This window comes from Pygocentrus nattereri, chromosome 3 (assembly GCF_015220715.1).
Source record: "Pygocentrus nattereri isolate fPygNat1 chromosome 3, fPygNat1.pri, whole genome shotgun sequence".
NCBI lineage: Eukaryota > Metazoa > Chordata > Actinopteri > Characiformes > Serrasalmidae > Pygocentrus > Pygocentrus nattereri.
This window is the reverse complement of record NC_051213.1, coordinates 12,037,433-12,051,893: the sequence shown is the minus strand read 5'-3', so window position 1 is coordinate 12,051,893 and position 14,461 is coordinate 12,037,433. Positions and strand designations below refer to the sequence as shown.

The following is a 14,461-nucleotide window of genomic DNA, read 5'->3' as shown; positions in this document are numbered from 1 at the left end:
GTAGTGTAGGGATCATCTAAATTTGACACGTTTTCTTTAAAATAAAGACAAACCTCTGTGGAAAGACTGCCTGTCATTTTACACTTTATAAAGCGACAGATATGATATGGGCACACTCTTCAAATTAAAGGGGCCAGAAAGGGTTCTTCACATTACACTGTAGGGGGACCACTTTTGGTTCCCTGAAGAACCACTCAGTGGATGCTTCATTGGAAAACCATATATGCAACTGTACAGAGCCCTGCTGGTGACATCCCATATAAATAAGAATAATGCATGGCCACGCTTTAGTAACACGTGGGAATTAGGTCCTAATGCGTGGCCATGACTTAGTAAGGCGTGGGAATTAAATAATTAAGTCGTGGCCATGACTTACTAAGTCGTGGGGACGAATTATTATTATTTATACAGGATGTCACCAGCAGGGCACCATATAAATGAGATGTGTGAGTGTCAAGAAGGTCAAATAATAAATGATGAAAACGTGGCAACAATGTAAACGATGTGTTTTCTCTTCTGCAGAGCCAAACAGATCCAGCAACAACTTTTCAACAAGAGAGAGATCATAATAAAGTCTCTTATGCTCTTCTGCTTACAAACTGTGGGCTAGAAGTTTAGAATCTGCACTTCAGCATGTTTTCTCTGCTTGTTTTAACGCACTACAAGCGAGAAATGTCCCAACACAGCGTAAGAGGAGGCCGCGGTCTGTGCGTTGGGAGCCGTTTGCTGCGCAGGGACTGTGTGAATTGTACAGTCAGTGTTGAGGGACTGTCTGAATTTTACGTTATGAATGTGCACGGAGCTCGGCGCGCGTGCAGGCTGTTCACATCGCTGCAGTTCGGCGTTAATCCCCGCTTGTCCGGCCTGTCTGTGTCAGGGGGGCTCTCGCACCTTTCCGGCCCGTGGCCACGCGCGACGGCAGTGCAGTGAGCTTGAAATGGGCTAGGAACTGTGTGTGTGTGTGTGTGTGTGTGAGGCGGTGGGGGGGGTGTTGGGAGGGGGAGGGGGAGGGGGAGCGGGGGGTCAGCCCAGTCTGGCACAGAAGGGAAAAAAATGGAGACGTGGGGAGTCCGACACGGAGTTTTTTACGTCAACCGCGCGATGTGGGCGTGAAGGGGAGAGAGAGAGAGAGAGAGAGAGAGAGAGAGAGAGAGTGAGAGAGAGACCAGGCATTACCGCCCTCGCGTAAAACGGGGTGCACCATTTCACTCCTCTGCGCTTCACCGTGCGCGGAAAAAGAGGCAACAAGATAAAGAGATACAATAAAAAATTATAGAGAGAGAGTCAGAGAGAGGAAGAGAGAGCGAGAGAGAGAGGAAGAGAGAGGGGGAGAGAGAGAGAAAGTGGTTGAATTTGGAGGATCTGTAAATAAACGGCAATGTGCAGCAGCAGCAGCAGCGCAGCTGAGTTATTGTTCTCTCCAGCGAGTATCTAAAGGCTGGCAGGCGCTCGCCAATGGTTTTACCTCACATAGGATGGGATTAACTTTGTCCGGAAGATACATCTCACTGTTTCTCGCTGTTCAGATAGGTGAGTGCACGCGCACTGCTTTTATTCCCAAATACAGTGTCTCTCTGTGCGCGCGCGTGTGTGTGTGTGTGTTGCACTGGTTTTCCTTTTGATGCAAATGAAATGTTCGTTGCTTTTAGTGTTTTTCGTTCGCGCTCGTTCTTTATAAACCGCGCTCGTCCTTCGCGCGTCTCCTCGGCGCTCTGAGCGGCCGCTACTTCAGAGTCTGTGACTGAATGTTGCAGTTTAATGCGACAGTGTAGTGCACAGTGAGTCTCAGCGCGCACCGGGTCGCCTTTTTCTCCATCCGTCCACCAAATTACAGCCATGAAAAAACAAGCTTCTCTCCTGATCGCGCACATTTTCGCGGTTTTGGAGTTTCCTTCTATTGTCCCTTTTGGTGGTGTTTCTCTTGCGCTGGTCCGCTTCGTAGAAGTGTGTGGGTGTGTGTGTGTATATATATATATATATATATATATATATATATATATATATGTGTGTGTGTGTGTGTGTGTGTGTGTGTGTGTGTAAAGGGGGAGCCTGCTCTCAGAAACACCACTACAGGAATTATCCAGAAAATAAATAAATAAATAAATAAATAAATAAATAAATAATCGTGCTAGAATATAATGTAAAAATAATAATATTAACAGTTTAGTAACTATAATAACATTAACAGTTTAATTAAAACCAAGAGAAGTCAATTAAAAGTAGCCCAATAATAATAATAATAATAATAATAATAATAATAATAATAATAAAATGAACGACTTTTCGAAACCAAATATTGAAAGTTGAAACTAAATATTTGAAAATGCTCTCAAAACGAAAACGTGCTCTTGTACTGTAATCTTACATCATCAGCAGCCTTATTCTCCCAATTTACACCCCGCACATTCAAAGACTACGAATGCAATAATAGTGTCATAGCAACGTTATACCCCATTATAACGAGGCTGCATTCCATCGAATTATTAACAAAAGCACTCTTTGATCTATTCCTAATGCTTTAGAATAATGTGGCCTAAATTGTTGGGTGTGAAACGAGGAGTCGAACGTGGTTGAAGTGCCCGAATACCCCCCCCCCCCCTCCCCCCCAGCATCCCCTCCCATCTCCTCTCCATGTGAGCGCGCGGTGCTGAGGGCTGGCTGACCAGCAGGACAGTCTATTTCAGCTCCTACTAAATATAGAGCTACACTCAATGAAAGCAACGGTAGAGCTAAAAACACGACATTCCACAGAAACGCGGAGCTGGTGATGGGTGTGGCATTCATAGCGATGGAGAAAGACGAAAAAGGCAAATCTGAGAAAGTGACGGGGAGAATATGGGTTTGGTTAAAAATACAGCGAGAAGAAGAGCAACGTTCGCCTAAAGAAATGCTCGGTCCTCTCTGGACTCGAACTGTAGAGCAGAGTCGTGTTTGTGCTCTTCTTGAGCAAATCCGCCATGTTTAAGGCTGTAATGGAAGGAAAGGAGCTGCTGCTTTGAGGATGGAGGACAATGTGGGCTCTCTCTGCGCGCCCTTCATCCTCCAGCACGGTCCGGTCTGATGCTCAGCTGGGGTTTCTGTCCGATTCGCCAGCGTCTTATTCAAATCTGCCGTTCCACCAAACGATCTTGGGCGGCAGAGTGCATTATTTAAGGTGGAACGGCACATTCGCGGCGAATCAGCCTCTTCTAACCTGCTCTGTGCGCCCAGGAGAGGACGAACAAACCTGAGAAAGACCAGCCAAGCATAATTAGAGCTCCACGCCGGGTTATGTAAGCATAGAAGTCTGCAACGCTGCGGCAACATTCACATATACATACATGCATAGATGTACATTTGCGTGTGTGTGTATGTATATACATATATATATATATATATATATATATATATATATATGTACCCTGACACGGTCAAAACCAATTCCAACTTAATTTGGCCTTTTGTTTACAGTATTAAAGCTTACATTATTATTATTATTATTATTATTATTATTATTAAATTTATTCCAGTGAAATGTAATCTTTACGTGCTCGCTCTTGCTGAGTTTTCTCGGCTGCTCTGATAGTCACGGCGCTCATTGAGAAAATAAGAGCTGCAGTTCAAACCTCACACCTCACAACCATCCACAAAAAAGGAGAGATAAAAAAACGGGAAAAAGACGTTAATAAATTAATAATAACGCGTTAATAACACGCTAATATAATAGGCTATGCGCAGTATACAAATTAAGAGGTGCAAACACATATAATTGAACACTAAGGAGCTAAAGAGCATACATACACAAATAAAGAGGAAATTCTAACGGGTACGTAAATAAATGTGCACAGGTACGAACTGAAGTGTTGGGATCTCTGAGGGTGGTCTGCTCGTGTCCAAAATAGCCTGATACATTACAAATGTCCCTCTTTGGGGAAACTTCTCTAGGCGCTCTGCAGAAAGCCCCCCCCCTCCTCTTCCTCTTCCTCTTTCTCCTCCTCCTCCTCCTCCTCCTTTTCCTCCTGTGCAGCCAAGTGCATTACTTCATCTGTTTGCCTCCTCCTCCCAGGCAGAAATGATCTCAGCGCTCAGAGCCGTGCCTCTCTGTTTGAATGGAGATGAGACTGGAGTGACCCATAAACAGCGTTTAAAGATGCCCCGTACCTGCACGCGCGGGAGCGTTTACTTTAGCCTTAAGCAGCCGGTGAATGGACGCAGAATGAAAGTGTGAATGGAGGGCAAGTGACTTTGCATTTGGAAACGAAAATGAATTGAATTACAGTGATGAATATATTTGAAACATGGTTGAGTCAAATGTGTCAATCTAATGCACGCATGAACACAGTTGCTGCGTTACACACGGTGTCTTCCAGTCCTTGCTGTGTTACTGTAACGCGTGTGGGCTCATTTAGATCATGTGCATTCAAAGCACGGTCATATGCTCAATGTGTTTCTAGGCTAACGAAGCAAACACAAGCACAAGGGCACGTTAAATAAATGATCAGTCCAGAAAAGAGACGTGCCCCCTTTTACCACCTGCATGTGTTTAACGTGAACCAGGCGCTGATTTCTGTGCTCTTGGTGTTGCAGCCTATTTGCTGCAGGCGGTTGGAGCGGCGGGGAAATGTGACACCGTGTTTAAGGGCTTCTCCAACTGCCTACTTCAGCTGGGAGACAACATGGCCCAATACCCACAGGAGCTGGACGAGAAGAAAAACCTCGAGACCATCTGCATGTAAGTGAACCTTTTAGGGTGTCGTATTATCACGCGTGTATATCTCAAGGTACAGACGTTGTTGTGCATGCTTTATTAATATCACCAGGACACTTACAGGGTCTGTAGTGCTGCATTGGTGATTATCCACATGAAGCACACAGCCTAAATGAGAGAGAGAGAGAGAGAGAGAGAGAGAGAGAGAGAGAGAGAGTCTCGCGCTCGCGCGCGTGAGGAGCCAGATGGTATGAGGGGCCCCTTGTTTAACTCGACATCTCCATCATGAAAATGAGGCTCCGCTGCGTTAAAGCGTCATTCATCATCTCATCACTTCATCTTCATCACTTCATTCGCACCAATTAGGTGCTATGAGGGAGACTCTCAGGTGAAAGGTGAAGAAGAACGATTGGATTAGAGGGAAAGCCAGAGCAGGACTGTCCACACACACACACACACACACACACACACACAGAGAGAGAGAGAGAGAGAGAGAGAGAGAGAGAGAGAGAGAGAGAGAGAGAGAGAGAGAGAGAGAGAGAGAGCGTCCCTGGGGGCTGCAGTGTATTACCATCTCGGCTTCCCCTCCATCCGCTGGTTTACCTGCGGGCAAGAGAGAAAGAAGAAATGCCATTAAAACAGACCGAGTCTCTGCTGAGATGGTCACCGGTCCCGTTACGTGTGGGTGTCTTTACCTCCATTACTCCGCTCTTCCTCAGCCGGATCCATGACTATAAACTGTCTGGATCTAATCAGGGATGCTCTTTTGCACGTTCTCTGTCTGTGTGGACCGCTCTGTGTGGTCACTGAGGAGCTGCACGTGTTTCTGTTTCGCTTCGTGAGACGGAAAAAAGGAAGAAAAGAAAGTGTTCATCTCGTCATCTCCGTCATCATCATCATCATCACCATTATCATCATCCTCCCTATAGATCACGAGCTTAGTCCTATGGAAGCAATAGAAACGCAGCTCGTGCCATGCGTCTCCTGGTTCGTTGTGTTTCTCCTCTTCTCAGAAAATAAGTGTGTGAGAATGATTAGGACCTGTATCCCGGATGTGCGGTGTCCCAGGAACAAGTAGTAGACAAATAGTACAAGCCTAACTGTGGAAGAACGTTTCTGTGTGACAGGAGACGACTTCCAACTTTGTCTTTAACTTTTCAGTGATTGTGATGAATGGAAAGGAAAGTGGGTGCATAAAAACACGCTGATTTAGAATTCATTAAAGCTTATTAAAGCTCCAGAACTAGGATTATACACACACACACACACACACACACACACACACACACACACAAACACACATATATATATATATATATATATATATATATGCATTTTACAGTGGACATATTTTGCTGTGGGGGTGGATTTTTCATTTTAAAAAAAGATTTTGGGGAAAGAGTTTCGGGTTTTTATTTTTGTATAGATGTTTTATGGATGGGGATTTTTACAGGTGAAGGGTTTAAAAGAGGATTTTTGCAGTGAGTCGTTATTATTATTTTTACCGTGCGGATATTTGTTGCGTTTATGGTGATTTTTGTTCGACAGTGGATCGTTTTTCACAGTTGATAGGGTGTTGTTTATTGTTGACTGTTGACTGGAATTCTTACGGTTTACAGAGATTCTTATCTTATGGGAATTTTAGAGTGGGTTGGAATTGTACAGTGCACCTCGGTTTTTACATTGGGTGGAATCCTTCTTTTTTTTTTACAGTTGAAGGGGATTCCTGTGGTTTGTAGGGATTGTGGACTGGGACATTTATAGCACGGGATATTCATAAGGATTATAAGAATTTTTACAGTGGACGAGGAATCTTACAGTTCATGTTTTTATTACAGTTGGTTGTGATTTTTATAAGAAACTCTCTTTTGTAACCGACAGTTTTACAATAAAGATAAAAGAAAGTGTTTTTTTAAGTGGGTTGGAATTTTTAAGGGTTACAGTTCATTTTACAGCTGATGTGGATTTTTTTTTTCAGTTTATGGGGATTTTTTAACAGTCACTGGAGATTTTTATGGTGTATTGCGATTTTCATGGAGGATTTGGCCTTTTACAATGGAAATTAGGATACTAATTTTTATAGTTTCTTTCAGTTTTGTTTAAAAGTAAATGGTATATTCATTCACAGGCGATTGGGGATTTTAGAGTATATCGGGATTTCTTTACAGTAAAACGGAGCTGTTTTATATATATTTAATATATATTTTATATATAGGGTGGTGTTTTTATAGTGGGACATTTATAGTAGATGGCAGATTTTTTTCAAGGTGACAATGTTTACGGTTTATGTGGATTTATTTACATTAGACAGGGAATCACATTCCTGTTTTTTTTATGTTTATGATTTTCATTTTGCATTCCAGTCGATTGTGATTGAGACTTTCACGGGAAATGTGTGTGGAAGTGAGAGCAGGCGCTGCTGAGTGTGTAACCCGTGTGTAAATGTGATGTGCAGGTACTGGGATGATTTCCACTCGTGTGCCACCACCGCGCTGGCGGACTGCCAGGACGGCGCCACCGAGCTGTGGGAGAAGCTGAAGAAGGAGTCCAGGAGCCTGCAGTTCCGGGGCAGCCTTTTTGAACTGTGTGCAGGAGGGAACGGAGCCCCCAGAGCAGGACCCCCGCTCAGCCTGAGCCTGCTGCTGCCCGCACTGTCCGCCCTGCTCACGAGCCTCTGCGCACTCTAGACACGGCCAGCAGCAGCAGCAGCAGGAGGAGGAGGAGGAGGAGGAGGAGGAGGAGCAGGAGGAGCAGGAGGAGGAGGACGACTTCAGAGTGCTAGCACCACAAGAAAAAGAGTAAAAATAAAAAATAATAATGACGATCAAAAAGAAAAAGAAAACAGAGAAACCATCTTCGCCCAAATGGATTTATATACTTCATCCGGAGAGGAAGACGACCTGTGTGGGTTTTTTTTTTTCCTTTTGCTAGAGACAATGGTGACGTCGTCTTCAGGGGGAACTCCTCCAACATATCTGCCTGACCTGGGGTCAAAAAAACTAAAAAAATCGGTCATTTTTTGACGGTCCCGCGCTTACAGTATCGGTGGACTTCCATAGGCCTGTAGTGTTAAAGGCCGCAGTGAAGTAATCATCACTGCAGGCCTCTCCATCTAACGATCATGCCTAGAAATAATAAGAAACAAGAGAAATCCTGATATCCTGACACTGCACACATCAGTCAAAGTCATTTCAACCAGTAATCGGAGGCTCAGCCCATGTTCTCTTCTCTCTATTCCTTTATTTGATTTACCTTTTATTTTTATTGGATTTCTTGGTTTTAGTTGCCAAATTTAGCGAAGCTAAGCATGTTGGTACCACGAAAGCTGGTTTGGATCTGTGAGCAGACATAAAACAGCTAGAATTACACTAACAACGCTAATAATAACAACCTCAGGAATGAACCCAGGCATTCAGTCGATGGTGGAAAGTTCCAATAAGGTAGAAAAAACACGTTAAACGTGAAATGTAGCGAGAAAAGGAAGCTGGAAGAAGATGGAGAAGGCTGGTGAATGATTTTGACTGTTGACATTCTGCCATTTCTTTATTTGTCCGTTAGTTTCCAGGACTTCGTGTAGGCTAGCAGACCGCGTTCCCTCAGAGCGACACGTTTCCGTAGCACGATCCCATTCAGGCCGCGGCCGCGCGGGTGTGGACGGAGGGAAATCTGCTCGAGTTTTGCTGAGATGTGGCCACGACTCACTGCCTTCAGATCATGTGGATTCTGTTCGTTCGTTCGTTCGTTTGTTCGTTCGTTTCTGGGGATGTTGCATATAAATACCTAAATATTCCAAATACAACTACATACGAGTAAATAAGAGACGTTATGTGAAAAAGAAACATTATAAAGATTTTGAGAATAAAAAGAGAGAGAGACAGAGATACTTTAACCGAAACAGTTTTAAAAACAGATTGATATACAGGTATATAAAAGATTGCTAAAAAAGATAAAAGAGTATTAAATAAAATCAGTTAATGTTTGAAAAAAATAACCCGTGTGGTTTTCATTTGCACAGATTCTGTGATGGTTTTCAGTCCGTTAGTTTTTCTTGTTTAAAGCCCAGTGATACAGGACGCAGCATTGCTGGTCTGTTGCAGGAGAAATGCATCTGGAAAAAGGGAAAACATCAATATGCATCAGGCCAAATGGTGTGTGTGTGTGGGTGTGTGTGTGTGTGGGTGTGTGTGTGAGTGTGTGCTGGCCTGGTACTCGCAGCCCCCCTCCACCGTTCCCCATGCACGCTGTGTGGAGCAAGGAGGTATTGTTTCATTATTAATAAAGCAGCAGAGTCCTTTCATGTAGATTTGGAGATCTGGTCAAACAGTCGGACTGTGTTACAGTGTGGAGGTTTACAGGCGCCCACAGAGACACACAATACGATCATCTAGAGAATTAAATACGAACGCACAGAAAACGAAAAGAAAAAAAAAAGAAAAAAAAAACTAATAATATATATATATATATATATATATATATATATATATATATATATATATATATATAATCCTCATGTCAGCGCAGTATCATTGTAGGTATTGTCGAATCCCTGTTTTGGTTAATTAGTGCTTCATTAGATTAAATCAGGTGTGCTGATGATAGAATATAACATACATATTGGATGGTTGGAGTAATCAATAATAATAACACGCTGAAAGCTGAGATAAATGGTTTTATATATTATATATAATATTATATATATATATATATATATATATATATATATATATATATATATATATATATATATATATTTCACTGTGGGCTATGTCGTGTATTCATTCATGTTGGGGATTTGTATGACGTAACGGTGGCTGTGGACCGGTGGAAGAGCCAAACGCCAGTTATAGGAATCAAAGCCCGCGTCTAGATTTGAATGTGGAGTAAGAGAAGCTTGTCCTGACGGCTGTGTGAAACTCCTCGCACCCTGCAGCTCCTCTGGACCGATACTGGTGCTCAGCTATAAGCTGCCATTTTGAAATGATAAATAAAATATGAGCGCGCGCGCCTTTCACTGTTCAATTATTTACACTGTAGTATCTCTATGAATCTGCGCTATAGAAACTACACCTGAAGAACAGACTCTACTGCGTTCATTTCGGAAACGCTGAAATAAAGAGATGTTTAACAGAAATAACTATACAGGTGTGCTTTAGTTATAATGAGCAGCGAAAGCTTTAAATATATACCAAATAATATATCAAAGTCAGTAAATATGAGCAAACAAGGGCAGATTCTGAGAAATAAAAACGGAACCAAAGCAGTTTAGAAGCAGGCTGAAAAACAACGATACACAGCTTTCATAAAGCACATAAAGCAGGACTAAATAAAACCAGTTAAAATTGGGCAGCAGCCGACAGCGTTTGACAGTTGTAGATGTTCCTGGGGTGGCTGGAATGAGCGATGAATGACGTAATCAGGTGAAAATGCAGCCTACGTGAAGGTGTGATGGTGTTACAGAGCTACAGTTGCTCCAGATGGGTCACCAGCACCATCTTAGTGGTGATATTGTTTTTGACTTACGATAGAAATCACAAGCGATCCTCACATTTGTTTATTTATAAGTTATTGATGTATGAGCCAATGGGGAGTTATGAAAAATCTGGCTCAGTTCCACAAAGAGAATGACGCAATGATAATGATATAGATAGAACTGACATGTGGTGTAAATAGTAAGTTAATGAGATTTGAGGCTAAAAAAACACGCCAAACTGTTTTGGATGACGTCAATACGTCAACCAAAGCCGTTCGCTTTCCTGCGTCACGGCTCTAACGTCATCCAGCACGCCACTCTCATAGCCTTTCCTTTCCTTTTCCTCTCGCACGCATTCACGTCACGAAGACCAAATGGAGCGTTCACCACCAGCCAGCCTTTGCTTTTTTTTTCTAGTGAGCAAGAACAGATTCTGCTGTCATGTTCCAGCCTTGTTAAAAGAGCTGCAGCTAACGCTTTAGGAAATTAATGCGGCGTGTCCAGTTTTTTTTTAATTCATACACGACCTGAAATATTCATGAAGCTATCATATTAATCAGCGTCGATATCTGTGCTGCTGTGGGTCACAGTTCATATGAATATTGGCCACAGCATTGTCCTTTTGACAAGCCACTAGCATCAATGGGAAGTGCTGGTTGAGAGTGCATGCTAGAGTAGCTGTTCTCTGGAAAACTGGGTTACAGCCTTCCACAGAGGAGACTGGCTCCATTATCAGTGCAGCACAACAGCCTGCAATGCCATTTTCCAATTGGGCTTGGCACACTTTGTCAACGTGCCCATGGCGGTGCCAGCTACACATGGTGGCCACTTTGCTACTTGCTTAGCTGCGCCTCTTCTTGCTGCGTCGTTTGCACAATAGCAGGGTATTATAGTCGCACAACATTGTGGGGTGTGAGGGGCTTCCCTCAGCAACAGGGTCAGCTGGCATGGCATGGTCTGCGCTGAAGATCAAATGAGGTTATCATTGTTTTAGGCAGGCATCTGCACAGATAGTCCCCAGCGTGGGATTAATCCCTGCCCCTTTTGCCTTCCCACTGTACAAGTGACCTATGATAACTGTATTTTATACAACCTCCATTTTTGTTCAAGATCCTTTTCAGGAAGGCAAGGCTTAGCCTTGCCCCAGGAATAGAGCTCATGGATTGACTTGTGTTCATGAGCTTCATTCTACTTGAGTGCCCCCTCAGGTGCAGTGCTGACCGCCTAAGGGCATGTCCTCTCAGTAGGTCTGACCTAAACTTTTCTCAAACCAAAAACAGGGATATATACAAACAATGTGGAGCAGTGACCTCCTGGTTTAAGAGAGGTGTGACCATGACTAGTTGTACCTACAAGTATTGCAGTCTGGGTTATAGATAACACTTTTGTGTGGCATATTTCCATATTTCTATATTTCCAGATTGAGGGTTTGATGCCCAGTCTGGGCAAAATGACTCCTGTATCAGTGTGTAACTGTGATTTTAGGCTGTCTATAAGAGTATTTGGGAAACATCCCTCACTAGTCAAAGTCTCTTGGCTGATAACCAACCAGTATTATTTGGCAGTCAATCAACCAGTAAGTCTAAAAAGAAGAACGTGACCCCTGAAAGTATAAAATTGGAGAGTTCTGGTTTTGATATCTGATTGGCTGAGTCACATTCTAAGCCTTTATAATATGCTTTCTATACATATTAATGCACCGAGATAAAACATGTTCCATGTAGTGTCCATAGAAGTTAATACTGATAGATGGGGTCAGGAATTGGCTTGTATACACAGTAAACAGCCCAAAAATGTATCAAGCTAACATTATGTAAGAACATGGTTTGGTTTAAACCGAAAGTTTAGCAACTAAAAGATGTTCATAATTATGTGACCAACAAACTTAAAGCTGATGTGATGAATGTAATATGGAATGACGGCTACTGAAAGATCAATATTCCAATGTCATAATGTCCTAAAGTTCTGGATTTACTAGCATACCAGCCCAAGTTAAATCAAACACAAATGCCTATGGAACCAACTGCCTATAGCATCCCTATATCACTCAAAAATATCCCAGTACTTGAATGATAAACCTGCATATTAAAAATAAGAAAAGATGTTTATTGAAAAATAAATCAATTTAAATTAACATTTTTAATCATGACTTCCCACAACACTAAATTTGCTTTACTGTGATACATGATTAGACCTTCTCTTTGGGGGGGGGAGTATGACATGCTGTAAATTGCATCAAATTGCATTTTGTTCACACATTCATTCAAGCTACCATTTTTCCCCTTTAAGGTCCTGTCCCACATAATATATCTGAGCATTGGCTGGTTTCAGGAGAGCCTTGATGTTGATGTAGATCATTGCATTTGTTCAGCACTACTGAGGGTGACTACATTGCTAGCCTTCCTCCAAGCAGATTTATGACCAGGCTGCAGAGTTTTACCCTCTGCTTTCTCTCTCGCTTACTTAAAAACTGCTGAACTGGTCACAAATAGAACCTCCACTTTAAAAGCACTCATTAAAAAGTCAGAGAGAAGCTGCTGGGAAGGTCACTGTAGTGTAACATATGAACCACACATATTTTTTATGCACTTCTGCATTGGACACTATTTTACAAGAACTGTAGTTATTCAGTTTCATACATCCCTCCACCAGGATCATTGCACATGGCATGTACTGATAATTAAATATAGAGTTAATACAATAAACCTTATCTGCAGCTTAGTCTAGACAGCTTTCGACCTATTGGTTCTCTTGTTCCTGAGAATGCAAGAGAAATGCCTCCGGCAGGAACAAGGCCAACTTTATAAAGTTAACTTGCAATGATATTTGGAGCTCTCTCAGCAGAGAAGTCATAACTATGATTAATCAGCTGTCATTACAGGGCTTTGCAGGAGAAAGACACACTATACTCGTCCTCTGCAGAAGGCTCTCTACTCATTGCCAGAGGCCTGGTGAGTTTGCTAATTACTTTATTAAATACTGCCTACAGCAAATAAATGAACAAATCAATCAAATTATCATCACTGGAACGTCTTTTAATAGCATGTATGTCATGGTCACACTTCATATGGAGTAGTGGTGATTAACACTCAAGTAGTGTTCTATAGGGATGCTGTGAATGTCTGATACTGCCACATGTGCTGAACAAACACATCAGTCTATTGGACATACAACGACCGATTAATCCAATAGTACATAGTGCTGGCATTTAATATGCATGTTAAGTCAGATAAGTAAGATAGAATATATTATCAGGAGGAGTTTCTGAGCACCAAGAGGAACCAAGAAGATACGTTTGAACTCAAAAGGGGTAAGTACAAGAGTTGAATCTCTTGTAAGAGTCCATTGTGGTCACAACCAAAATGCTGGACTAAAGGTGTAACAACAAGGAAATGCATAACAGATCAAATCCATTCATCACAATAATTGATTGGGCTTGGTGAAAATGGATTGGCTGAAGCTCACACCCATATAATAGAGCCATATAATGCATCGCATAGCGCCCAACCTTATCAAATAGATCATGTAGGGGTATAAACTGAATTATAGCCCATTTCTGCCTTAGGGACCACCAGAGCACATTGTTCTCTTATCCGGCTCCTGATGAAGACCTGCTCTTCAGGGGGTAATCAAAAATGTATGACATTTACCACCATGATCCTCTCAATCACAAACAGAAAACAAGCTAGCCATTAAATAGAAAACATATCATTAGTTTGATGAGCTTTAAAGAGCATGATACATAAAATCCATAATTAATCATTTCATGAGATACTTTGTGGATCAGTTTGGAAGAATCTTTGGCCCAAATGGAATTAGTATCTGACCAGTCATATTAAATTGTGATTTCATTACATGGAAATATATGTCTTTTTATTAAAAAATAGATAATGGTAGTATCTACAAACCCCAGTTCACAAATAATGACAATATCTGAAATGCAAATAAAAAGAGGAAGCAGTCTTTTGTAAATCCACTTTGATCTGTATATAAACAAAAAAAAAACAGCTCAAAGACAAGATACTTAATGTTCTACCTAATCAGCTTCATTGCTTTTTTTGGAAATAGATGCTAATTCTGAAATTAATGCACATTCCAAAGAAGTTGAGATAGAGGCAATTTAAGGCAATTATAAAATGTTAAAATAACACGGTGAAGTTGATGCAATCGTGCTTGGGTATAAAAGCAACACCCATCAAAGCCCTAGTTTGCATAGGTTGAGGCTCAGGGATCAGAAAATACAAAATAAACAGTTTAACCACAACATCACTCTATGAGCAATTGCAAAGATTTAGGGTATTTCA

The 14,461-nt window shown here is 41.9% G+C and overlaps 1 protein-coding gene across 2 annotated transcripts; it reads left to right on the top strand.

Annotated features, from left to right (window-relative positions):
- The first annotated feature begins 1,153 nt into the window (after window positions 1-1,153).
- Window positions 1,154-8,684, top strand: nrn1a (neuritin 1a). Of its 2 annotated transcripts, none has more exons than XM_017703939.2 (3): window positions 1,154-1,530; window positions 4,567-4,711; window positions 7,143-8,682. In XM_017703939.2, the coding sequence occupies exons 1-3, from the start codon at window positions 1,476-1,478 to the stop codon at window positions 7,372-7,374; spliced, it is 432 nt and encodes a 143-aa protein (XP_017559428.1). In that variant the 5' UTR covers window positions 1,154-1,475; the 3' UTR covers window positions 7,375-8,682. The 2 variants fall into 2 exon arrangements, with proteins under 2 accessions (XP_017559428.1, XP_037392423.1); XM_037536526.1 differs by lacking the exon at window positions 1,154-1,530 and adding an exon at window positions 3,572-4,214 and having other exon boundaries at window positions 7,143-8,684.
- The last annotated feature ends 5,777 nt before the right edge of the window (window positions 8,685-14,461 follow it).